This window comes from Cricetulus griseus (assembly GCF_003668045.3).
Source record: "Cricetulus griseus strain 17A/GY chromosome 1 unlocalized genomic scaffold, alternate assembly CriGri-PICRH-1.0 chr1_0, whole genome shotgun sequence".
Classification (NCBI taxonomy): Eukaryota; Metazoa; Chordata; class Mammalia; order Rodentia; family Cricetidae; genus Cricetulus; species Cricetulus griseus.
The window spans coordinates 253,325,292-253,352,119 of NW_023276806.1; the positions used below are offsets into that span (position 1 = coordinate 253,325,292).

Here is a 26,828-nt window from a genome sequence, read left to right on the forward strand (position 1 = left end):
ACACTCACAGCTGCAGGGCAGAGCAAGGCCAAGAGGCGCAACAGAGAGGGCAGCCCTTGCTGGATGTGGCTTTCAGAACAGTGTGGCTCAGTGGAGAGAGCAGAACATGGGCTTCCTTGGCTTTGCCTATTTATCTGTCTAACCTTGGGCAATGTCTTCGACTATAGCAAGCCTCGGATTCCTCTTTTGTCAGAAAAGGGGACCAGATCTTGCCTCTGTGTGCATTATAGTGTGCCAAGAGCATAAAACACAGTACTATAATTGAAAACCTTCCTCAGTGCTGACTAGCCTGTATGTTCGTGTGTGTTTTGTGTGTGTGTATGTGTGCACGCATGCATGCAAGTGTGAGTTGTGTACCTGTGTGCACATGTGTGTGTGCCTGTGTGCACATGTGTGCATATGGAGACTGGAGTTCAACCTTGGATATTGGATATGGATGCAGATGTATCCATCTATTTTTAGGTTAATTAATGCACTTAGAGTGTGTGCTATGGCTCACATGTAGAGCTCAGAAGACAACTTGTGTGTGTTGACTATCTCTATCCACCATGTGGGTACCTGGGATCAAAGCCACCAGGCTTGGCCATAAGCACCTTTACTTGCTGAGCCACCTCACTGGCCCCACCTTGTCTTTTGAGACAGGGTTTCCCTCTGGGATGGGATACTCATTTAGCTTAGGCTGGCTGGCCAGAGAGCCCAGGGGCCTGACTGTTTCTACTTTTCCAGCACTGGGGTTGTGAGTGTGTGTGCCAATGCCCAGCTGTTTATATTGGTTCTAGAGATGAAACTTGGGTCCTGTGTCTGTGTAGCAAACATTACCTATGGGGCCATCTCCCCAGCCCTGATACATGTCTTAAGTAAAGTGCCCATGCCAGGCAGTGGTGGTGCATGTCTTTAACCCCAACACTAGGGAGGCAGAGGGTAGCAGATCTTTGAGTTCGAGGCCAGTCTGGCCTACAAAGTGAGGTCTAGGACAGCCAGGACTACACAGAGAAATTGTGTCTCGAAAACAAAACAACAAAAGTAAAGTGCCTGGACTTATGGCTCTCTGGACTGTCAGGGACAGTGCCACCAGGAAACACACTCCAACACCAACCTTGGGCTTGCATCTCTTCTACAATGAGAATTGATGACATTTCTCTTATTATGAAGTGGCTACAACCCAACTTAAAAACACTGCAGGGAGGAATGAGGGCTGACTTCTGCAGTTTATTATGGGGAGGGTTGCTAAGGGCCTTTCTTCCCCATCTTCCACTGCACATCATCACCTCTCTCTTCCCCCGGGAGGTCTCTGGTCCTCCTGTGGCAGTTAATTTTGATGGTCAACTTGATTGGATTGAAAACAGTGCCTAAGAAGCCAGTACATCACATTTCTGGGTGTGTGGCCGTTTCCCAGAGGATTAACAAAGAGGGAAGAGCCACCCTGAAGGGAGGTGGCTCTATTCAGTAGATTAGGGGTGCAGACAGGATAAAAGGGATCCTTCTGCCCACTTCCTGGCTCCATTCTGTGAGCCCTTCTCCTCTGTCCCCCCTGCCACAATAGACTGACAGTTCTGACACCATGGGCCCATTGAGAACTCCTATTCCTTAGAGTTGTTTGCTCAGTGTTTTGTCACATCAACAGAAGGGTGACACACACTCCTCTTCCATCACACTGTGTGCTTCTTTCCACAGCAACAGTCCTGTCCACAGACAAGCTCATCTTCAGTCTCCCCTTAGCAACACAGCCTCCCTCTGGCCTCCTGCTTTTCTGCAGCTGTCCCAGCTGCCTCCTTTGCATGGCTGCCCTTGCAGGGAAGCTGCCTGTGTCTGTCTTCCTCCTCCCACACATGCCTGGCCAACATACAATGGCACTTGCCCACCGCTGCTGCATGGTGGGGCCCATCTGCTGCTCCTGGCGCTCACACAGTGGGCATCTAGTGACAGTCTAGTTGTCTGATGTGAGCATGACAGTTTTCCTTCAGCTCCAGGGCTCCATCCACATGCAAACGGATTCCTTCTAAACCACAGATAGGCAGCAGGAAGCTGAGAGAGTGTGGCAACCCTGGGGCAAGGTGTCAGCCATATGATCCGGGACTTTCTCTTTTTATATTGTCTGTGGTTTGAGTTTGTTCACCAGGCTTGGTTCTCCATGTGGTGAAGCTGGGAGGTGGGACCATTAGGAGATGGGGTCACAGCAGAAGCCTGAGATGGCACCCGCCCTTAATCCCAGCACTGGGGAGGCCGAGGCAGGCAGATCTCTCTCTCTCTGAGTTCGAGGCCAGCCTGGTCTCTAGAGCGAGTGCCATGATAGGCTCCAAAGCTACAGAGAAACTCTGTCTCGAAAAACTAAAAACCAAAAACAAAAAATAAAATAAAAGAAAAGAAGCCTGAACTAAATCCGTCCCTGGGTTCCTGTCTCACTGTGTGACCCCTCCCTCTTACCCCATCTGCCATGAGGTTCTGAGCAGAGCAGAACTGCTGCAACTACTGTATTGTTCCTGAACTCCCAGAACTGGGTCAAGTGAACCACTCTTGTTTACTATGTTATCCAGCCTTTGGCATTTCATTACAGCCATGGAAAATGACCAGACGGAAATATTGCCAAGGAGGGCAGCGTTTGACAAGCCAAGACAACGTTAAATCTTTGGAATATAGGAATGAGTCTAAAACTAAATCCAAATGTAGGTAGGGGGTCTGGCCTTGTTCCTGTGAATGTCTTGGAATGGAAAAGGCTTGTCCATATTCAAGATGGTTAGCTGCCAAGAGAGCAGGCCAGTGAGGAAGGCCAGGAAAGGCCTTCTGCTCTCCTGCTGGGGGACAGGTATTTCCTCCACGACTGACACAGTGTCCCCAACCCGGGGCCTTCAAGTGTTGTTTACATCCATAGCTCCTTGGCAAGAACTATGTGCCATGGAGAGTGAAGTTTCCAGCCGGGGTTTCAATGAGTTACCAAACTGCCCTCAGTTCCTTCCTGTTTAGAGAAGGCTGGGCAGGAAGAGAGAGATGTCTTCCGAGGACAGAGAACAAAGTCAATGTCTCAAATGGGGAGAAGGAGGCTGTCCAGATGCAACAGGGGCACCCAGGCCACTCACCCACACACCTGCCCCTGGGACTTGGAGAAGCAGAGCCAGCTCACAGGAGGTGACTGAGGCCACTGCTGTGGCTGCAGGAGCACATGGGATGTCTCTTTCCTTTAAAGCTTCCTGCTTGCTCCAGCCTCCCCCTTCTCCCAAGTGTGGGACACAAGAATAAATAGGGACAGCTGGGCCTTGGAGGTGTTCCAGGGGCTGTGGACTTACATTTCTTCTGCAGAATGCTCTGTCTGGCCTTGATGAATGCCAGGATGTCAGAATCGGTCTGGCTGTCCCCAGTGAGAGGGATAGATGACATCGGCCTTTCAGGGATACTGAAGGTAAACACAAATCACTACTCATTATACCTGGATGTTGCCTCTCCAAAGAGATGTCCAACCTTGCTTAATTTTGTTTTTTAAACATTTAAATATGTGCCTGTCTTTCTCTGTGTATGTCTTTGTCTGTGGTCTCTGTGTGTATGTGTACATGTGTCTCTGTCTCTCCCTCTGTGTGTTTGTGTGTAGTCAGAGGATAACTTGTGGCAGATGGTTCTCTCCTACCATGAATTCTGGGGATCAAACTCAGGCTATCACATATGTGGAGCATGTGCCTTTACCCACTGAGCCTGCTTTTCTGGTTTTGGTCTCTTGGTTTTCATCTGACCTCCTGCTTTCCACTTCCTCATTGTGAAGGCCTCACACTTCTTTCATTGTGCCACAACTCCCCCTTCATATCACTCCTGGAATAGAATTCAAACTCTGCCTCATGGTTTCCTGGGTCCCCAGTGCTCTGGCCCCACCCCATGGCTTCCTGGGTCCCCAGTGCTCTGACTGGTTTCTTCCTGCTACTTCAATAAACTGATTCTTTCCAGTCTTGGGGTTTTTGCTCCAGCTGCTTCCTTTCCCTGCCCTGCCCCTACTCACCTTCCTACAGCCAAACAGCGCTAGACATGAGACTGGCAAAACCAGGGGAGTTCTCTAAGCCAGGGAAGGAAGAGGGGAGGGGCCAGTATCCTTCCCTTTACCAGGAGAATTTCTGGAAATTTCACACAACTCTTCTGCTTACAAATTTCATTGGCCTCGTGGCTGCAAAGGGTGCTGGGAAATGTAGTTTTCTTAATAGTAGCACTTTGGCTAAATATGTTTGTGATCTGGAATAGATAGAATAGTAGTCTCTGTCTTGGGGACAAGTAGCTACACCTTGTCAGCAGTGTGTGTGTCGGGGACCAGGAAAATTCCATTAGGAAATTTCCAGCGGTTCCAGTAACTGGGAGCTCCGGTCTGCATTGAAGGTGACAAGTTACCCTAACCAGGGCCCCAGCCTCCTGGGGAGGCTAGTCAGCTCTCTGGCAGTGGGGCAGAGGGCTCTGGCAGAACTGCCCTAACTGGTGACCAGGTTGGCCTTAAACTCAGAGGTCTACCTGCCTCTGTCCCCCAAATGCTGGGACTAAAGGTGTGTGCCACCATACCTAGTGCACCCTATGTATACACCAGGAGATGGGGGCGCTCAGAGCTTTGGGGAAAATTCCTCCAGTTTTGAGAGTGAGAATGCAAGAGAAGATCTGGGGGACTTCCCAGGCACTGGGGCCCTCAGGTGGTTGGGGACGCAGACTTTAGGGCTCACAGTGTCACAGAACGCTGCCAGATGGCCTGGTTGTCACAGTATTAGGGACTACATACCTGTCTTGAAGCTGGGTCCTGGAGCCACTGGGTCCTTGGCTGTACTGACTGGGGCATGGGGAGGGGATGATTCTTCTGGCATTCCTGTCACTGTAAAACCAAACCAACAGAAGCCAGAAGTCATGGGGAAGTGCACAGGAAAGACTGGGACACTCGTCCTCTTAACGTTTGTAATTCCCAGAGTGATGTTTGGAGGTGGGTCTTGTGGAGGTGACTGGACAGATGAGACCCTTGTGGGTCCAGCCCTCATAATGGGACTAGTGCCCTTGTGAGAGGAAAGCAGACTAGAACACCCTGTCTGGACACCACGGAAAGAAGGGAGCCACCAGCAAGATCTCCATCTCTGTGCTACAGAATCCATAGGGTGAACCCAGCTCCTAAAGTGGTGGAGACAGTGCTTTTGGGCGGTGATGAGGTCATGAGGCAAGATCCTCAAGATAGGGATTAGCAATTGTACAAAAGAAACATGAGTGCTTCCTGACCCCTGCCACTGTGGGAGGGGCAGGGCCCTTACCAGACATCCAGATTGTCAACTACATCTTCAGGTTCCCAGCCTTGATAACTGTGGCAAACAGAAAGACAGAAGAGTGTGGAACGTGTTACAGCAGTTGAAGGCTTACCTGGCATACCCAAGATCCTGGGTATGCTCCAATACCAGAAAAATCAACCACCAACCAACCCAACCAACCAAGGAGCCACTCAGACTCTGGCATTTTGTAACAGCAACCTGAGAAGACTGAACTGACAATCTGACCACCCCCCCAGCCCTCACCCCCCCCCCCGTGATTTTCATTGCTGGAGCAAAGTGTCGCTGGCTGAAAGAAGATGGACGGCACACAATGACTGCAATGATCACAGCTGCTGTTTATGGACAGTGTCTACAACCAGGCCATGTGGCAGCGCTCTGTGACACTGTGCCCCTTTGCCAGCAGTGAAGGGCAAAGACACAGCCCCGTGCTGTCACCCTCAGCAGTCTGCGGCATTAGACCTTCAGGGTCATGGACTCAGAAAAGAATTTCAGGACTAATCAGGCTCTGAGGTGGAGTTAATAGATGTATTAAAGAAAGGCATGCAACTGGAGAGTAAGTGTACACCCAGAAGGTGTGGGCTTCTCCACATGCAGCAATCCACAACTCTCCCCTGGACAGAGGCCCCTGAGTCCAGGCGAAGAGAGGGAGGAGCAAAGGCGTCAAGACCAGGATAGGGAAAAACACAGAAACTAGCTGACCTGAGCTGGTGGGAGCTCACTGACTCTGACTGACAGCTGGGGAACCTGCTTAGGACTGAACTAGACACCCTGAATGTAGGCGACAGTGGGTGGCGTAGGCAGTCTGTGGGGCCACTGGCAGTGGGACCAGGATCTATCCCTAGTGCATGAACTGACTTTTTGGAGCCCATATCTTGTGGACTCAGCCTAGACACGGTCCTGCCTCAATGTGGTGATGGGGCAGACTTGGTTGACTCCCCACGGGAGGCCTTACCCTCTCTGAGGAGCAAAAGGGGGAATGGGAGAGGGGAAGGGAGGAGCAGGAGGAGGGGAGTAAGGGAAACTGGAATTAATATGTTAAAAAAGGGGTGCGGGCTTCTCAAAGTAGAGCCTCAGTGAGTAAGACACATCAAGCGTGGGAGCTGGCTCCGCAGGGGAGAGGCCTGGAGGACGTCTCAGGAGACACCATATATACCTTTTGGTGGCTCTCAAGTTATGTCTCAAGATTGCCTGGAAACAGCTCACACATCCCCTTCCATTCTCTCCTGAGACATGAGATTATAGGGTGGCTCCAGAGAGTCCTTGGGAGAAACGATAACCTGAAAGGTGATACCAGAGCCACGAGGGTACACCCGGGACTTAGGACATGTCCTTTCCCTGTTTCTGGCGGGAGTGCTAGACAGCAGCAGGCTTGCAGCTGGGAGGGGAGAAAGGCCTCAAGCAGCTGGCTGTTAACTGTGCGTCCTCCTCTCTCTGCTGCAAGCCACTTCAAATGCATTCTGCAGTGAGGGTTCCTTTCCGCTGTCATGTCCCTAAATTTTCCATTTTTCCATCTTGTCTCATTGCAGCCCCTGCTGTGATCTGGACAGGAAATGTCCCTCCCAGGGGCACTGGTGTTAATAATAGCCTGGCTGCCAGTTGGGGGAAAGGATGGATCCTGAGGATCCTGCCGGCGCCCGTGGATCAATCCTCTGATAGATTCTCGATTTGATGACATTATTAATACACGGTGGTGCTGGGCTGGAGGAAGTAGGTCACTGGCAGGGGGTTGGGAGAGCGTGGTTTTGGCTTCCAGACCCTTCCTGTCTGTCTGTCTGTTTCCCAATGCTTCCACAAGGTCCACACGTCCTCTCCTCTAGGATCTGCTGCCACACCTCGGTCCAAAGCTACCGACCTAAACCTCTACAAACCTGGGTCAAAATAAACCTTCCTTCCATAGAGTTGCTTTCCTTGGGTATTTTGCCACAGCGTGGAAAATCAAACACAAGCCCTTCAGTGGTCAGAGAAGGGCACCATCACCCCTGTCTTAGAGATGTGAGTAGAGGTGGCGAGGTTAAATAGCAAGCTCACACACCTCCGAGGCTTACTTTCAGCTTCCCTGTGTCAGTACAGCCATCTGTAGTGGCCGGCCCCTGCTGGCATTCCAGGGAGGCACTCGCTATCTTTCCTTGGCCACACTGCTGTCCCTGAGTGGTCTCTGATGACCGCTGCATGCTCACTGAGGGAGGATCCACATCTGGCAGCTCACCAGATGTGTTGGGTCCATTTAGCATTACTGCCTGGTGTGTGCTCTTGCCCAGCAAGAGCCCCACATTCCTCCTGTGAGGGGACAGGAAGACTGCTCTTTATACCTCGTGTCTCTCTAGGCTATACTGCAATACACTCTCCTACATGAACTTCGGAGACTCTTCTGTACTTTGGGACGACCTGTGAAGAGCAGCGTCAGAGGAACTTAAGAGGTCATGTAGTCAGAACCTTCATTTTACAGCTGGAGACACTCAGGCTGGGAGGCAAGCCAGGGTGACAGACAGGTGAGCTCTTGCTTAGCCCCACATATGAGTTTGGCTGGCTGCCTAGAGCCAACCTTTTGCTGTTCTACTTCAGACATGATGGCAGGACAGACCCCTTCCCATGAGGCGTCTCCACAGGCTCCCGGCCATGAGTCAAATAAACAAGAAGGGACGTCAGAGATTATGTTCCCAAACCCTACTCACACCTCCCATGCTCATTTCCTAGCTGTGTAAAGTTTCTCTGAGCAACCCTCTGTGCTGGGTCTTACTTGAGGTGCTGCAGGACCAGAGACAGCCACAAGGTGGCAGACTGCACATTCTTCTTGGGAGAAAGGCTGAGCTTCAAGGGTGGTTGGAGCCAGTCCTAGGAAGGGAAGGAGGGGTTTCCTCCTGCAGGTGCCACCCTCAGAGCAGGCCAAGGACGGTTTGGAAACAATAGTGAATCTGAGGGAATAAGCCATTGGCTCTCAAACGACCCTTTCCCAATTTATCTTCCTCCAGAGGCCAGGACAAGTTCACAGACGCCAGGCTGCTGAGGGCCAGGACTGAGCAGCAGAGTGGACCAGACAGACAAGGGAGCAGGGCGGAGGGACGTGACCACACCAGGCAGACAGAGGCAGACAGATGCTCCTGTAGAGGCCAGCTGCCTGGTCTGTTCCCTCATGCAACCCAGGCAGGAGGAGGGCACTGGGCGAAGCTGGGGGGAAAGGACTCCCTAGTACCTAAGTGGTTCCCTGGCTCTGGGGTGCCACCATTCAAATCTTCCTGCCTCTCAGTCCAGCCCTACTAATTAATTAATATAGGAAAGGCCTCACTATGGAGCTCCCATGTTTATTGTTTTGTTTTCTAAAGCTGCTTGGGCCATCCATTTTTTATCATTGCACATAAAATGTCCTGCATATATTTTAGTATATGCAAGTCTTTTATGCAATGTGTGCTTTGCAAACATCATCTGGTTTGTGCACATTTTATTGTTTATTTATCGTGGGTGTGTATGCACCTGTACATTCAGGAATGCCTGTGGAAGTCAGCAGATGGCACTGGATCCCTTGGAACTGGGGTTACAGGAGTTTGTGAACAACCCAAAGTGGCGGCAAGCAGGGAGCGCTTTTAACCACACAGCCACCTCTCTAGTCCAATAGTACCCTTAAACATTTTAATAAAGTTCAATTCATTGTTTTTTCTTTCACGAATTTACTGATTTTTTAAAACCTTCAGGCATGCAAACAAAACACCCCTGTGTTGAGTGGTGGGCACTGTTTCCTGAAGCTCTGGCACTCAGGCCAGGCATGTGTCTGGGAGGCCTGGTGGAATGTCAACCAGAAGTGGGTCTAATGTGTGGGCTTTTTTGTTTCCTAGGTAAGATCTTCTAAGTTAAAATGTTTATTTTTAATTATGTGTGTGTGTGTGTGTGTGTGTCTGTGTATGTGCCCACAGAAGCCAGGGTGTGCATTCCCCCGGAGCTGGAGTCACACATGGGGCTGTGAAAGGCCTGGGGAGAGCACGAGGACGGAAGTCCATGGCCTCTTCGAGAGCAGCAAGTGCTCTTAATGGCTGAGCTGAGCCCCAAGAGTCTGGAGTTTTAGATACTGCCACAAGTCTTGCAAAGACAATGCGGACAGTCCCCCAGACCCTTTCCACAGCAGCTGGTACAGTCCTGCCCTTTCCTAGCTGAATCCACCCTGACTCGAGTGCGCACCCTCCATGTCTTTTTGCCTCCATGCCTCTTTCAGCTGAGCACTGTGTCACCTGGGTCTGCATTGTCTCTCCTAGGCTTCAAGACTTGAAGAGTCTGTTTTTTTTTTTTTTTTTTTTTTTTTTTTTTTTTTTTTTTTTTTTTTTTTTTTTTTTTTTTTTATGACCTTGTTACTTTGGAGCTGCACTGGCCAGGTATTTTGTAGAATGTCCCTTGGCTGGGATTTGTGTGACATTTCCCTCACGTTTCTCCTGGCACTGTCTGACATCTTTAAAAATGTGTGTGTGTGTGTGTGTGTGTGTGTGTGTGTGTGTGTGTGTGTGCACCATAGCATGCATGTATGTGAAGGGCAGAGAACAATTTGCAGGAGGTGATCCTCTCCTTCCACTGTGTGGATCCTTAGCATCAAAATCAGGGGTCAGAAATTTCTGTGGCAGAGCCTTTACCCACTGAACGATACTGCCTGCCTGTGACATCTTACTTTTACTTATTAATTTTAGATATATTTATTTGTTTTCATTTTTATATGGGTGTTTTGCCTGAATGTATCAAAGTTCATTGCATGAATGTGTTTTGCCCTTGGAGATCAAAAGAAGGCACTAGATGCCCTTGACTAGAGTTCCAGGTAGTTGTGAGCCACCATGTGGGTGCTGGGAACCACACCTGGGTCCTCTATAAGAGCAGCCAGTGCTCTTAACCTCTGAGACATCTCTCCTGCTTCCTGGTATCTTTTTAAAAAGCTTCATTTCAGACTTCTGACACGGAATCTTTGGTGTCCTTTAACCTAAAGGTTTGATAGCCCCTGGATGGCAGAGATGCTGTCCCCTCCTCTGGCCTGGCAGGGGTGGGTGGCAGGAGGTGCTGATCAGAGACTGGTACCGTGTTTGATGACTAGTGAGAGACCGGGGCACTGTGTGCGGAGACATGCAGTCACCATTGGATTTCTCCACCAGAGAGAATGAACTAGAGGACAAGAGATCTGTTGGAGCTGGTGTTGTAGGCATTTGCAACTCATGCAGCCATGTGGGAGGCTGTCCACATCTTGCCCATGTATCCACTGAATCTTCTCTAGGACAAGGGATGTTAATACTCTCATCACAACTCCCTGGGTCCTGGTAGATTGACTGCTAGCTACCCCTCCTCAAGAACCCCTCCCAAACCATGCCCTTCCTGCTCACACCAACCCTTTCTTCCTCCTCAGCTGGCAGGACCAGGGCTCACGAGATTGGACCAATTTTCTTCCGTTACATGGTGGTGGGTGCACTGACTTGGCTTTCAGAGAGAGGGTCTGGAGGGGTGCACACTCAAGGGAACTTAAAGCCACAAGCCTGGGGGACTCCAACTAATTAAACAGCAAAGGCAGTCTATTCTACCAGACCCTGGGAGCCTTTCCTGGAGCCCCAGACTCAGCTCCTGGTTCTGTACTGACCTTTTCTTGGAGACAAGCTGTGGTTGGTCCTGCTGGGGAAGTGGCTTCAGGTGCTCCTGGGGATTCGTGGTTGGGGAGTTTGCCTGTTGGCCCAAGAAGGCATTTTGTAAGTTAAGATAAATCCATGGTATAATGTTCTTGATGTAACTCCTGTCCTCTGTTCCCCAGCCTTGGGTCAGGAACTTGGGGCCTCAGGTTGGCTAGGCAAGTGCTCTACCACTGAGCTGCACCTGAAACCCTTGATGTAGTTTTTTTTTTTTTTAAAAAAAACCCTTTCTTTTCTTTTTCAAAACCTTTATTTATATGGAATGTGAACTTGGGGACCAGAAGAGGATGTCAGGTCCCCAGGAACTGGAATTAAAGGCAGGTGTGAGTCACCAAGTCTGGGTGCTGGAAACCTAACTCTGATCCTTTGGAAAAGCAGGAAGTGCTCTTAACCACTAAGCCATTTCTCCAAACTGTTGATGTCATTTTCAAGTGGGGAAAGCCTATTGTAGAAGTCAGTATGAATGATGGACATGACAAAAATAAATCTAGACATAGCTATGATCAATTTTGTTCACTGAAGTACTGTCTTTGATGCAGACATTATTAGTGAGGTCTGGCTTATTTTCTGTGTCCCCAGGTCCTCAAATGGAGCATATATTAATTTTTTCAGGTAGAAAGAGGAAAGTATGATGTCATTCAGCAATTCTCAGGAAATCCTTCCTAGGCGTGCTTCTCCTTGTCCCTAAGACCCTCTTATGGAGTCAAGGAACACTTCTGGAGCACTCACCTCTGCTTGTCTCCATGACCCCAGAGAGCAAGGCTGGGGTAGCAGTGACTCTGAGTCTCCCACAACACCCCATGACCCTCCCACAACACCTTGAGCCTCTCTGGACCTATGGGCATAGTGAGTCTGCAAGGAGCTGCTTCCAGGCTGTTCCCATTGGCTTCCTGTCACTCTGGAAAGGCATCACAGAACACTCATCACTTCCCTTGTTCTGCCTCAGTCCACCTAAGAGACTTTTATAGGGTGGGCTATGAAACTACCCACAATTGAGGGGCACTAGCTTCCCTGTGGCAAGGTGTCTATCATCTCTGTTGTCCACCATCTGGCCTCTTTTGTTTCAGCGACAACACCCTGGGTGGCAGGAGGCACATGGATCCAAGCACCTTGGCTGTTTTGGCTTTCACGGTCCATATAACTAACGAGCAACGGGAATCTGCCAGCCTTGTCCAAACACTTCTCCAGGTTGTATTTTGTGACCCTTGGCTACTGTCCAGTGCTGAACTCCCTTGGGCTGAAAGCCTCACTCCCAGATAAACTCCAGGAATAGTTTTGGACTCAGAGTGCCAACAGAGGCCAGGGTCATTGTGGACATACATGGGAATCAATTACATCTTCATCTACCCTATCTTCTACTTGACATTAATAAATGGCAGCAATGGTTGCTGTGACTTCGCTACCAACCCAAACCACATACATTGTCTCCTGGAGGCCACAGTCTTGCACGTGACAGCTCCCACCTGAATGTCCTGATGTCTCCACAGCGTACCTGCAGGTTGTTGGCCTCCTCAGTCCACCAGACCTGGAACTCCTTCTGCAGCTTCACCTTGGCTTTGTCCATGAGCAGCTGCAGGTGTTCAATCTCTACCTTCAGGGCTTTCAGGCGCATGAACGTCATTTTGTACCTACAGTGGGACCAGAGAAGCTGACACCCTGAAGTCACCAGCACAGGAGGATGCTGTAAATGAAGAAGGTCACAGAAGCCTGGCAGAGCTGCCCTGATGCTCGGAAGGGGGCCAAGGAGGGTCTGCCAAGGCTAGAACATGGCATCAGGTGCTGAGTCCATCAGAGAGATCAAAGTGGGTCATTTTTTTGGTCAGTAAGCCCTTGGGGATCTTCTGCAAGAATGAGAACTCCCTTTCATTGGGCAGGTACTCAGGATAAGTGTGACAGTTGATCCTCATTGTCAGCTTAGCTGGATTCTGAGTCACCCAGGAGACACACCTCTATGTCGGTACCTATGAGGGTGCTTCCAGAGAGCTTTCACTGCAGGGCTGATGTACCCTGAACATGGGTGGCACCAGCACATGGACTTGAAGTCTGGATGGAATGAAAAGCTGAGCACGAGCCTCCATCTCTGTGTCATCAGCAGCCTGTGTTCCTGCCTGTGCCTTCCTTGCCGTGATGGACAGTACCCTTAGACCAGGAGCAGAAATGAGCTCCTCCTTCCGTGAGCTGTGTTTGCAATTGCTTGTCATGGCAACGAGAGAAGCACTAATACATCGAGGGGCAGATAGACAACTGAGGGAAATGCCAGTGTGGATGGCAGCACACAGGTGTGGGCAACACTTGAGCCTTTGCTGGGAAGCTGTGAGGGAGTGCAGTGCTAGGTGCTAGCATTGCTCAGGTGAGTGTGTGCGTGCATGTGTGCGTGTGTGCGTGCGTGCGTGCGTGCGTGCGTGCATGCGTGCGTGCGTGCGTGCGTGCGTGTGTGTGTGTGTGTGTGTGTGTGTACATGTGTGCCTGCATGTGCATGAATTCATGTGTGCATGTGTGTACATGCATGTGTGTGTACATGTATGCCTCTGTGTGTTGACGTGCGTGCCTGTGCATGTGCTGGGGGACTGTTGCAGTGATGACATCAGTAGCTTGAGGCAGGAAGGTGACTTGTTCTGAACCACCAGTTCCCAGCCATGGCATGGAGGATACAGGAAGGAATGCACCCGATCAGGGAAATCTACATCTCGTCACGCTGTAAGCAAAGTCACTTTGGGCCCCCAGGGAAGCTTTGGTGAAGCTGTGGAGTGAAGCACACCATGGTTCTTTCAGAGCAGTGCTTCTCAACCTTCCTAAGGCTGTAACCCTGTAACACAGTTCCTCATGCTGTGGTGACTCCAACCATAAAATTATTTTGTTGCTATGTCAGAACTGTAATTTTGCTACTGTTATGAATCATAAAGTAAATGTCTGATATGTGTCACCATCCACAGGATGACAGTCACCGCTCTAAAGAGCCGTGGCCATTTGGACAGGGTGCTTCCCTACTCAGCGCCCCCACCCTTCCCAGGCCTAGACCTCCTGACGTTTGAGGTTCCAGGCTGGACACATTTCCCAAGGGGAAGATGGAGGCTTTGGGAGGCTCCAGGTAGTCCTGGCTGGCCCCAGGGGTTGGGGTCAGAATGTGTGTGACAACAACCGACAGCTCACCTAGTCTTTTCTTCCTCCAGCTGTGCTCGAAGTTTCTCTTCCTGGAGGTCAGGCATGGAGGGTGTGACCGAGTTCTCTGAGATTCCTGGAGGATGAAGATGCCAGTGGGTTATAGCAGCAAAGAAGGCAGAAGGAAAAATGTGATGGGGCCAGTAACAGAGTTCAAGGGCATCCAAAGACGAAGGGGTCCTGGGAGTTCCTTCAGGAGCCTCTGGGTGGCAGCCTGAGCTTGGCTTCAAACCACCCTCCTCTGTGTTCAGTCACTGGAGGGGATTGCTCCTCCTCTCCTATTCTCCCCTGCACTCATGTCCTCTGGGGTCCACAGGGAAGAGGCAACCTGCATTTCCATACTGCGGAAAGAGCCCTTTCTAGGCCAAGAAGAGGGCGTGGCTCTGACTGCCTACTGTGCCTGCACGGGCGGGCCAGCGGAATCAGAACCTCAGTTCTTGTTCTTTACCTCTATAAAAGACTGTGACTTTCAGGCTGACATGGAGGTGACATGAATCCGCATCCTCTGTGACCAGAGACAGAACCAGTGGCAAGGTCTGGGGGAGGCCTGAGCCCTCAGTGGGACTGGCTGGTAGCTGTGACCTGACTCGATGCTGACTCCTTTGTGTGGTGACCTGGCTGTAGCTGGGGAGCCCCAGGTACCCTCCTAGCTCATCTGCTAAACTTCTGGGTGGCGTCTGCCATTGGGCAGTGCTTCTTAGTCAACACAGAGGTACCACAAAGCCAGCAGAGTGAAGGCCTCACTACCTCCCCCTCCCTGGCTCCACCCCTGCCCTCCAGTCCATGACCCTCCTGCTATCCCCCCAAGAGTGAAGGTGCCAAACCTCCCCCCAAGAGTGAATACCACAGAATGAAGGCCTCCCCATCCCCCACTCCTGCTCTCCCAACTCAACCCCCAACCCCTGTCCCCCAGTCCATATCTTCCTGAACAAGATCAGACTTAATCCCAATGGCAATAACTTAAGGAAGCATCAAGCCAAGCCTACATTACTGATGAAACTTAAGGAGACTAATCTGCCAAATCCTGGAGCTAACTTCCAGATCCTGGGGCAGATCCCCATCTGTGTGGATGCCAGGGTCCTATATTCAAATATCCTTCTGGAACATTTTATTCCATTTTATTATTATTATTATTATTATTATTATTATTATTATTATTATTATTATTATTATTATTATTATTATTAGTGTGGGAAGTGCATATGTGGCATGGCATCCGTAACTTTATGGAGCTGACTCTTTGCTTCCACTTTCAACCATGTTCCAGGGATTGAACTGAGGCCTGTGTGCCTCACCCACTGGGCCATTTCTCCAATCATTTGCTTTCTGTTCACAGGCATGCAGTGGCTGGCAGCTCAATGCTGTTTACGAGAACATGTTTCATGGGTCACAGCTATTCCCGCTGATTCTGAACAGAGACTGTCCCCATTAATGTCCCCTTCATCTCCACACAGGCTTTATGGAGCAGCACAGAATGTCTTTTCTATTCGGAGGGCCCTTTAAATATTAAACACCACACAACATGAGTCTGAAGTCTCACTGGCAGGCCCACTTACCCCTTTCCTTGTGTGGAGGTCCAGGAACCTTGATACTGCCTAATTACCTCGTTTCAAAACCAGAGACCCAGTGTAACAGCCCATCCAGGGTGGGAGGTGCAGGGTGGAGAGGAGCTCCTGCTCCTTCCAACTTTTAAATATACAATTTCAGGCCAGGGGGATGGCTCAGTGTGTAAAACACTTGCCACGAAAGCAAGAGGACATGAGTTTGAATACCCAGAGGCACCGGAAGCTGGTGCAGTGGTGCACATCCCGGGGTAGGATGGAAGCTGAAGGTGGGAGAGTCGCCTGAGGCTCACTCTCCAGATAGCCTGCCATCCACAGCAGCAAACGACAAGACAGACCCTGTCTCAAAGAAGGTAGAAGGCAAGTTTGACTCCAACTTCCACTCCATGTGTGTGCCCTGGCATCATGCACCTGCCTACATTCATACCCACACAAATAACTCTCTCTCTCTCTCTCTCTCCCTCTCTCTCTCCCTCTCTCTCTCTCTCCCTCTCTCCCTCTCTCTCTCTCTCTCTCTCTCTCTCTCTCTCTCTCTCTCTCTCTCTCTCTCACACACACACACACACACATCATTTGGAGGCTGAGGCAGAAGCATTAAAACATTAAAAGCTTGAGGCCATCCTAGGCTGCATATTGAGATTCAAGCCAGCTGGGGCTATAGGAGACAAAACCACCCTCCAGAAACCCCAAGTAATCCAGTCTGCAGCAGGTCAGTTACTAATGCAGGCCATTTATTGAATGCCCTCTCTCTGAAATGTCCTGCCAAGGCGACTAGGCCCACGGTCCCCCCCTGCACCACTAAGTCCTTAGCATGACCATGCATGGCAGGCACTGGTGACTCCCCTCAGTTAGACTTCGTGTCTGGGGTCCATGAACAACACAGATGAGAACAGCAGCTAGGGAGGGGCAAAGCTGAGGTGTGAATGGAGGCACACGTCTACGCCAGCTCTCTCCATCATGGCCCGTGTGGCCCTCTGGTAAGCCTGTGGCTAGTCAAAGGTCTCTAGTGCTTTTCATAAGTGGTTCCAATGTACCTGGTCCCAATGGGCGGACACTTTGATCCCAACTGCACAATTCCCCTGCAGAGAGGCCTCTATCTGCCAAGGTCTACACTCTTCTTCCCCCCTCCCTGCTTCACTGATATATATGATTATATATGCTAAATGGTTACTACTCTGGCTTTTATCCTTGTGGAACCAATTACCCTTCCTTCCTTGTGCTAGGTGAGCAGGCATCTTCTGTCATCCCACCTGAAGATGACACTGTCATCCTGTGGGAACATTTTATCAGCCTTATGAGGCTGAATGCTGGTCTTTATTATCCATGATCCTCCCTGACCTCCAAGTCACAGGCACAGGGCACTTTAGAGATGGGACCTTCCTGTTTCCTGAGCCTTGTTTAGAGGCTGTGTACAATACACACTGGATTCCCCCATTTATTTGACTGCCCTGTCTTTGAAAAATGGCAGATGTGAAACACGGAAGGTGGTGTATTAACACCAAGTGACAGCGAGCCTTTAAATGGTCAGGATACTTCCTTCCCTAGGAGTTCGGGGCCCATCTGTCATGTGGCCTGCTGACACAGAACTTGGCCTCATCTTCATCTTTTTACACCTTTGACCAAGGGCAAACCAAGGGCACACGAGGGATTCAGAGACAGCTTGTTCTAGAGTGATGGTTGGGGTCCAGGAACCAGCAGAGAGGAGGAGGATGAAAGAAGGGCTCTGGCTTTGTATGGGAGGCAGCACCAAGGGCTGTGAGGGTGAAGAAGCGAGGTGAAGGGTGCTCAGTCCCACCATGCATTCAGGCCCTTCTGCAGGAGGTAGGTTCCTGCCTCACTCCACGATGTGTGGTGGTTTCTGTGGGTACACTGCAGGTGTGTGTGCTGTCCAGGAGCCACAGGTCCAGGGGTCATTCTGAGTGTGTCTGACACAAGAATAGAAGGCTAATGTCAGCTATTGCTGGTTCAGTCCTTGAGTCCAGGTCAGTGTGTGCCACCCCCTTCATCATCACCGCCACAGCGGGTTCTGCTGTTCTACTGAGTGGACCAAGGATCAGCATGACTAGGGGAAGTGGGCAATGCCACAGGACTACCTGGGTGCTTGGTCCCTCCTTCACTTCCTTAACAAGGTGTGTGTGTGTGTGTGTGTGTGTGTGTGTGTGCATGCACACGCACCTACCATGGTGTGCATGTGAAGGTCAGAGGACAACTTTGTAGAGTCGGTTGGTTCTCTCAGCTGTCAGACTTGCAAAGCAAGTGCCATTACCTACTGAGTCCTCTCACTAGCCCTTAGGAAATGTTTCTTTAGTGTTGACTATGGCCCGTCCTATTCCAGAAGGGTTAGTTCTAGGGATGAAGATGAACCTCAATAAACAGCAACAAAAGTAGGTCTTCAGCATAATACGGTAGGCTGGAAGACAATGCTGGACAAAAATACAAAGTGTGTGGCGTGATGTGGTGGGTGACCTCTTGGAGGAGGGGGCAATAGGGCAGAGACCTGAATAAATTAGGGGACTGGGAAGCGCGTGAAAGACTCAAGGCACAGCCTGCTTGGTGCCTATGAGGAGCAACGAGCAGGCCTGTGTGCCTAGAGGAGCGGATAGGACAAAGAACAATCGGAAACTGCAGCAGAGTGTGGTTGGCCCCATAGGCCATGGCAAGGACACTGGCATTGAGACACAAGGGAGCTGAGGGCTTAACAGTGGGAGAGTGGCTTGATTTTGTCCTTCACAGATGATCTGAGACAGTTATTCTGCAGTGAAGAGCTGCTAATGGCGATGGTGCCAGGATCCCCCAAGCTTGTTGACAAAGTCTGGGAAAGAGGGCTGGGACGAGGGACCTCGGGCAGCTGGGATGAAGGCACAGCATCCCTGACACACAAGCTACCCGCATTGTCCCAGATGGGCTTGAGGCCAAAGGTGATGCTTGTTTTGTAGACTGCATTGTGACACACCAGGAGACAGGAGCCAGCCCCCGTGAAGAGAAGCCTGGGCTGAGGAGTCAGGTGGAGGCAAATGAAAACATGAGCGAGGAGAGAGGGGGAAGACAAAGGGCTCTTGGGCTTGTAGGTCTTTGTTCCCACTGGGACCCTGGCCATGGACAGAACCCCCAATCACCTGACAGGGGGCACAGGGGGAGCCTTTCTTTCAAAGATAGGATTCTGGCTGGGATAGCCAGCCCCACAGGAGGGGTCAGCCCCAAGTGACCTGTGAGGTCACCATGATGAGCAGAAGGCTCCAAAGCAATGCAAAACAAGCAAGAAGAAAGGGTTCAGCTTCACCCCGGTGGCTGTCCATCTGGATGTCACACAAGGAGGAAGCCCTAAGCAGCTGAGTAGCAAACCAGGAAGCCAGAGGGCAGGGGAACTCAATTCCTCCATTGCCGGGATGCCAGCCAAGACGTGGGCCCTTCTGATTGAGCTGGTTCTGCTGGGGAGGTCTCCACCCCCCCTCACCACTTCTCCACGACCCCCCACACTCTACACAGTTATCTGATGCCTGGACTGTACACAATCTCATTTCTCTGCTTCGGTGGCTCTCGACTGGGGTACTCATTGAAAATGCTTATGGGGCTTGTCAGCACAGCGGCAGCTGGGCCCAGGTCCAGACCTGCTGAGTCCACATTTGTCAGCAAGTCCCCTGGAGCTCCCCCACCCCTTGTTAAGGAACCAGCTAAGGCTTTGGGCCCTTTTCACTGCTAGCACCTGTACAGGAGTTCTGGAGACAAATGGACCTGCATGAGGGGTGGTGTTCGGGAGGCCCCAGCTTGCCCTGCAGACACTGAAGGGCACTGTGCTGAAGGGGCAGGAGCATGGGGATTTTCAGCAATGTACACTCAAGCTCTATGAGGTCAGAGCTGCCTGACTTGGCCCCCGTTCGGGGCTTGGCAGAATCTGTGTAATGCTTGTGGCTGTAACTGCACCTCACAGGTGTCATCTCATGAAGTCCGTTCCTGTCCCAGATGGGACTCGGCCTTGAGGAGGGGTCTGGCCTCCTCGGGGGATGCTTGCTGATAAGCAGTGCTGGGCTGGGAACCCGGCTCCGTCTAGTCTCCAAGCTGGGGCTGTAAGCAATTTCAGTGATGCAGGGAGCCACAGGCAGCTGGCTGAAATCGGTATTGACTCACCCTAAGTGGGTGGGGTGGTGCTTTTGCCCATGAATGACTTTCAGATCTGCAGCAGGGCCAAAATTAAGCCTTAGTCTCTTCCCAGGTACTGGCTTGTGAAGACTGCCCTTTACTTACAACAGCCTGTGTGTGCTGAGCCCCCACTGGGCATATGTGGCTATGAGCAGGGGTCTGCCACAATTCAGGCCATTCCTGGGAGCAACCTGTCCATCTTCTTGACCATACTAGAGGTACTCATGTAAGCAACACTGACAACCGTAACCACGTTGTGAAGCTGAAAGGGACCCTCTGGGCTTCTGGAGAGCACAGGCTGTGGGGCCTAACAAAGCTGTCACCTGGTCAGGGCCCAGCACAGCAGGAGGCGGTGGGCTCTCTTGTTCTTCCATACTAGGCAGGGTATCAGGGCGATGAGGCATTTCCTTATCTACCAAGTGAATTCTTTCCACACCCACTCTGGCTCTCCTTGGACTAAACCGTCTCACAGAGCCATAGATCACCTAGCCTCATCTTGTTTGAGGAGTCAAAATGTCTACTCTTATGGAGATTAATGGTGCAGTGGCTCAATCACCACACTGGTCAGCAAGCGTCTGGCTTCCCAATCAGACCATTTTCTGCGTAATGGCTCACATTTATTGTCAACTGGACTCATCATACTGACGGTGCTTGGTGCCATTATCCTTCTTGGTATTGGCTTTGTGGAGTCCCTTAGCTGCACAGAACATGCTTGGACTTCAGCCATGATGAAGAGGTCTGTGGACACATGCCTGGAAGCTCCCGGGACATCACCATCCTTGCCCCACCTTCCCTGTACACACTGCCTGTCATCCCTCTGGGAGAACAGATGATCTTTGAGAGGAGAAAAGTGACACTTTAATACAAGCACGAATGTCTATCTTGGGGGAAAAATCACAGGCCAGACAGCCCCTCCGAGTCTTTGCCTGTGTGAACAATTTTTCTCTCCTACCCTGGGCTGCTGCTGCCCAAAGTCACATGCCTGGGATGGTACTACTCTTCCTGTCCCTCATCATGTTCCCTGAGGAGGTGGGCCACAGAGAGGGACAGAGTGCACACGGTCCATCAGCAACAAGAGGGAGACCCCTGGAACCCTCCATACTCAGGAAAGGCCTTCATGGCTTCATGGTCATCCTTGCCCAACCAGGAGCTCTGTCCCACTCACATCTGTTCCCAGGCCTTTCTATACTCTTTCCACCATTTTCTGATCTATCCACGATCCTGTCCACAACCCTTCGTGACTCCACGATCCCTCTCTCAAAGCACTGTATATCTTACAATCCCACTCCAGGGGCTGGAGAGACGGCTCGATGGATGAGAACACACACTGCTCTCCCAGATGACCTGAGTTCAGCTCTGAGTCAAACTGCCTGTGACTCCAGACACCCTCTGCTGACCTCCTTGGACACTGCATTCATGTACACAAACCCTCACAGGGACACACATATATGCACATAATTAAAAATAAGAAAAATAAATTTTAAAAATACTCTCTCCTGCCCTTTCAGATTCATGAACCATAGTTACCACATGGGTGTGTCTGGCTTCCTAGAAGGAAATAAGAACTGGACATCCTGAGAACCTGTTACCTCTTTCACAGCTGGAGCCCGTCAGCATGGCTGCCATGTTGCCAGGACATGCAGGCCTTTGGGCAGTGTAGTTGCCTATGCCAGAGAGTGATTCAGGCCTTCTCTCTTATGACGATATGAATGGCACTGACATTGACCAATCCCTTGACTAGCTTTAACAGGAAGTTTAAAGGATTTTAGGAATTTAGTTGGGGACTCTTAATGGAGATATATGTTTTTACTTTGGTTTATTTGGGCAATCATTTATCACACACTGGAGCCACAAATGAGCTCCAAGGTGCAAAACTGGTGTATCAAGAGGGCAAGAGTTGGCCGAACAGCTCAGATTCTCATGTAATCTCAGACAAGGGCCAGAGCTGATGCCCTGGGAAGAAACTTTGAAAATAAAGAACCAGACATTTTCCAAGCCAGACAGTGGTGGTGTGTGCCTTTAATCCCAGCACTCAGGAGGCAGGGGCAGGAGGATCTTTGTGAGTTCAAGGCCAGCCTGGTCTATAAAGCGAGTTCCAGGACAGCCAGGGCTGCTACACAGAGAAACCCCGTCTCAAAAAGCCAAACAACAACAGCCAGGCATTTTCCTCCAGTGCTCATATCCCTTTTAACGGAGGGAAGTGTGTATGGAGTTGTGCACTCTTCCTCAGCAAGTGGGGCTTGGAAGAGACCAGTAGCGAGCTTGGTGGGAAGCCCATGTCTAAGTGTGCCTGAGTGAGAAGTGAACACTAGAGTCGTGGGTGATTTCAAGACACATGTGTTGTCTCTGAATCTGGAGTTGGGAAGAGATGCAGAGTGGGTGCTAATGAACTTGTGTGAGCTGGTTACAGCACATCCCAAGATCCTCAAGCACACCCCACGAGACCAAGATCATTTTTAATAAGGTTCCCTGGGTGGAACCGGACCCCAGGAGAAGTAAAGAAAGGAGTAGGCCACTGCTGCCTGGAACTTTGTGACGTCTGTTTCTATTCCATCCACTTCTCCAGCTCACCTCTTGTGCCCCCTCCCTTTCACCCTGGGGAACTGGCTGGTATAAAGGTGGGGTCCTTAGCCTGGTATCCTGCCGAGGATTAGTCAGTGGTGACCATTAGTAGGCGACTGCAGGGAGGGAGAAGACAGAAGTCAAAACAGCCCAGCCAAGGAGGAGCAGGATCAGGACTCAACTGTCACATTCAAGCTTCAGCTGTGTCAGCTACCAAGGTCTATGCATCCCTCCCTGTCTTAGTGGTCCAGTCACTGCTCAATCTTTGTAGTCCCTGGGCCTAGGCCTGACAACACCTCATAACTTGTTGTTTTTAGTATCTTTGGGGTGCTATGTTGGCCCTTGTGACTTTGGTACACTCACCTATATTTTATGAATAGGCCTAAATTAATTCAATCTTCTTCACAATTCCTAATACGGATACTGCTATCTATGCCTTGCCTTGACCCCTGGCTGTATCAGGTACACTGTCCAAAGAAGTGCACACCCTCAAGTCAAGGGTGCATGGCAGAGGAACTCCAGAGCCCCCAAAGGAGGAAGAGGCAGGTCAAAGCCATGGTACAACAGTACCAGATAGGAGACATCTGTGTCAACTGACCTTCCTCCCAACCCCTTCTTGAGGAGATGGAGCCTTAATGGATGGAGCAAGTAAGGGAATTCCAGTGAGAGAAGCTGACCACAGAAACAGTTGGCCTTTGCTGGACTTAAAAGAGAGAAGTCTTATCTTTGAGAGAAATTCAAATTGCTAGAACTGCAGTTCAACATACAATGACCCATTTTAATTGGTTGTATTTTGTGATGAACAGTCATTGACCTATTGAATTGTGGAGTCAGTCAGTCTGGGGTTGGGATATAGAAGGAAGACCTCCTATAATCAGAGGGAGAGAGAGAGAGAGAGAGAGAGAGAGAGAGAGAGAGAGAGAGAGAGAGAGAGAGAGAGAGAGAGAGAGATTTTCATGTATATATTCCCCTGCGCTGTTCGACATGCTGGGCATGCTATCTGCAGCTATAAGTCCATTAGAAATGACCACATGCTTGGAGGTAAAAATGAGAACTGGTGCATTTATGCTTTTACCTTTAAGTGGGGGTGATATGGACAGAGCCATAGTGAGGAGAATTAAGATGAATAGATGAATTTGAAAAAGACTGGGATCCTCGTCTTCTTATCAAGTCAACCATCATGGTGATTCCACAAAACCAGTAATTTCTGTTTGAGTTCTGAACCCTTGAAGCCTAATCCTTCATTGAGCTCTGGGATTACAAGAAACCATTTCAATGAAGCTCAAATCATGGTCTGTGCCACCTCTATATTTGGAAAACTCTAAATAATTTCATATAGTTGTTTCCATTCTCATTTCTAAATAAACCATTACAGAGTGGGTGGGAACCTTTTTGCAGCCTCCAGCATCAACTATCCCCCACATCTCCCCACAGATGTTAGAATTCTGATGCATACCACCAGCCTTCTCTTCATAGTTCGGTGTCTCATTGTGTATGTTTAAAGTCCCTTAAGGACCACAGAGCAGCAGAAGGCCACACATGCAATGGGTGGGAAAAAGAAAAAAAAAGGACGTAAAATTGGGTGGGTAGGGAAGCAGGATGGGTCTGGGAGGAGTGAAGGGGGGAGGGTGAATATAGTCAAAACTGGTTGTGTGGAATTCTCAAAGGTCTAATTTAAAAAGAACAGGGCTGGGGAATGGCTCAAGTGGGTAACACATGCTGTATAAGTGTGAGGACCTGAGTCCAAATCCCCAGAATCACGGAAAGCCAGATGTGGCAGCTCACACCTTTAAACCCAACTCTTCTGCAGTGAGCTCGGAAGCTGAGGCAGGAGGGTCCCTGGAAGCTTATGGATGACCTAGCCTGTGAGTGCATAGTTGAGCTAGCCTGGTGACTACATGGATGAGCTAGCCTGGTGAGTGCATGGATGAGCTAGCCTGTGAGTGCATGGATGAGCTAGCCTGTGAGTGCATGGATGAGCTAGCCTAGTGACTGCATGGATGAGTTAGTCTGTGAGTGCATGGATGAGCTAGCCTGTGAGTGCATGGATGAGCTAGCCTGTGAGTGCATGAATGAGCTAGCCTGGTGAGTGTAGTAGCAAACAAGAGACCTTGTATCAAACAAGGTGGAAAGATGAGACCCAACACCCGAGGTTGTCCTCTGCCCTCCACACATGCATTGTGGCATGTTCTGTAGCATGCATGTGCCTGCTCACACACACAGGCACATAATATACATGCATACAGATACACACATACAAAGATTGGAAAAAAATCACAAAGCAATTTCTTGAGCTAGAAAGAGTTTTCACAGGTGTCCTCTTCATAAATGTCTGAGGGACTGACACCCAGACATGTCTCAAGCATGAAATGGAATGTAAGCACCTCCCACTGTGCACTAATGAATAGCACTGAAAAACCGTTATTACACAACAGGATAACGCTCCTGGAACTCGGCTTTGCCACACAGTCTGCATACCTCAGCAATGTCCTGTCTTTCAGTCACTGCTGCACATCGGAGGTTTCACCTAGCTCAGGTGGATCTAGTGCTTGCGTTTTTATTCCAATTTTCACTAGATGGATGCACCAGTTTCTTGGTTGCCCAACTGGGGATCTCTAAGCTTTGGTTTTGTGGCTGGCTTGTTTGTCTCTCTCCAGTGAGAACCATGCTATGATGAGTGTCTCTCTGGACTCATCTGTGGGCACATTCCTAGGAAAAGCAAGCAATTGCCTGGGAGGGAGCAGTTTGTCTTCTTCTATACCAAATATTACCAGACCACCCCAAAAGATTGTTACTAGAGTTTAATCACACAACTCACATACCCCTGCTTCTCTTGTTTTACCCCATCATTCCCTCTGTTGTTCATCTTTCTCTTTTTTGATCTTTCTCTTTCCACCCTCCTCCCCTCCCCGTGAATAGATCCTGCTATGTGGTAAGTTACCACTGTCCACTTCTATATTGCATGTTTTGGGTAAGTACCTGGCTTTTCACAACAGCTTCCTTGTGGCTCCCTGAAGAGACATCAATATATGCATCAGCTCTTTGGGGATGTTGAGAAAGTTTTTCCTAGGTCTGTGACACATGGGCAGTGATCTGTCTGTCACAAATGGGATTCATTTTTTTTAGGTGCAAGGGCAGGAATGAGCATACGGAGGAACCATCTGTAACATGTTCTAGGCTAGAAGATGAAGACAAGAGGCTAGTGTTTTGTCTTCTAGATTTTTGGTTAAATGACTAATTAATGCAAATGCACATATATGAGGTCTCTGTCAACAGAGAAGATGGCACTGAACTATCAGCTCCCTCATGAGCAGCACAGTGCTCAGAGGACAAGACAGCCCATTCCTGAGGCTCGGTAGCATTTCTGCAAGGAAGCAGAGTGGTGTCAGTGAGCAGATGTGGTGACTTCACCAGCTTAGACAGTGGTGCCAGTGGTGTAGTGGTGCTGACGGCTCCAAGCCATTGTTGGCTCAGTGTCAGGGTCTGTGCCCACTGCCTGGACATTTGGTTCTTTTTGTCCCCTGCCACCATTGTCAGAGCTCATCATGATTTGCTGAGCCTCTGCTGTGTCCATGCCTATCACACACACATCACCTGAAATGCAGGCCAGCTCTGGAGCACACACTTGTCTGTCCCCTAGGGACCAGGAAAGGGATGCACAGGAGGGCTGACAGGCCAAGGTCATAAGATCACAGAGGTGCCATGCTTCTTGTCCCCCTTCTGATCCCAAGGTGAGATGGTCAGTTTGGCTGGGCCAAGGGATGCCCACAGAGTTTGTCAAATATTTCCCTGTGAATCTGTGATGGTATTCCCACGTGTACTGATCCTCATCAATGTGTGCGAGCATCATTGAATCCATCAGGGGAACTTGGCCTCTGTGCTTTGATGGAGGGATCGATCATCTTCCCATGCTCATCAGAGCCTGTGTTTCTCAGATGTTAAAACTTAGTCCAGAACTCACAGCACCAATGTCCCTGAGCATTCAAGGTTGGGACGGTACCATAACACTCAGCTTTCCTGAGACTCCTGCTTGCCTAGGGACTGTAGATCACATGACTCCTCTGCCTTACTAACCAGCCTCCTCCTGTGAATCATCCTCCATTGGCTTGGTCCTTGGTCCTGAGAGCCCTGGCCAGCACCCAGGATGAGTGCCTTTACTTTGAGAGACACTGCAGCTCAGGACTGGTGCCAGGACATACGGTCCCCAGTTCTCCACAGTTCTGGGAAGGACATCTGGATGGATGCAGGAGACTGAAGCCACAGCCTCAGACTGGGTAGGAAAATGGGCTGAGGCCTCCTCATCCCAACCTTCATCTTGAGCCTGGAGATTCAACTGTGGTCCCCAGTCACCATACTGCACCCTATATGCTCACACACAACTGTGAACTGGGATCCACACAGGGGATAAGACTTTGTTGCTGGTCTCAGAATTTCCTGGCTGCTTTTTGGAACCTCTGAGATGTCACCTCATCTGGGATGTTGTTTCCTTCCCATTCTTTGAAATT

General features: G+C 50.1%; 1 protein-coding gene across 1 annotated transcript in view; it reads right to left on the reverse strand.

Annotated features, from left to right (window-relative positions):
• Positions 1–1,916: 1,916 nt before the first annotated feature.
• The window catches only part of Kif6 (kinesin family member 6), a 287,668-nt gene continuing 262,756 nt past the window's right edge, over positions 1,917–26,828 (reverse strand). The window contains exons 17-25 of the mRNA XM_035451464.1: positions 14,054–14,138; positions 12,396–12,531; positions 10,858–10,940; positions 7,310–7,541; positions 6,468–6,541; positions 5,250–5,297; positions 4,736–4,825; positions 3,282–3,388; positions 1,917–2,044 (exon numbers count right to left, since the gene is read on the reverse strand). Of these exons, the coding sequence (XP_035307355.1) occupies positions 1,917–2,044; positions 3,282–3,388; positions 4,736–4,825; positions 5,250–5,297; positions 6,468–6,541; positions 7,310–7,541; positions 10,858–10,940; positions 12,396–12,531; positions 14,054–14,138 (983 nt within the window). The remainder of the gene's footprint in view (positions 2,045–3,281; positions 3,389–4,735; positions 4,826–5,249; positions 5,298–6,467; positions 6,542–7,309; positions 7,542–10,857; positions 10,941–12,395; positions 12,532–14,053; positions 14,139–26,828) is intronic.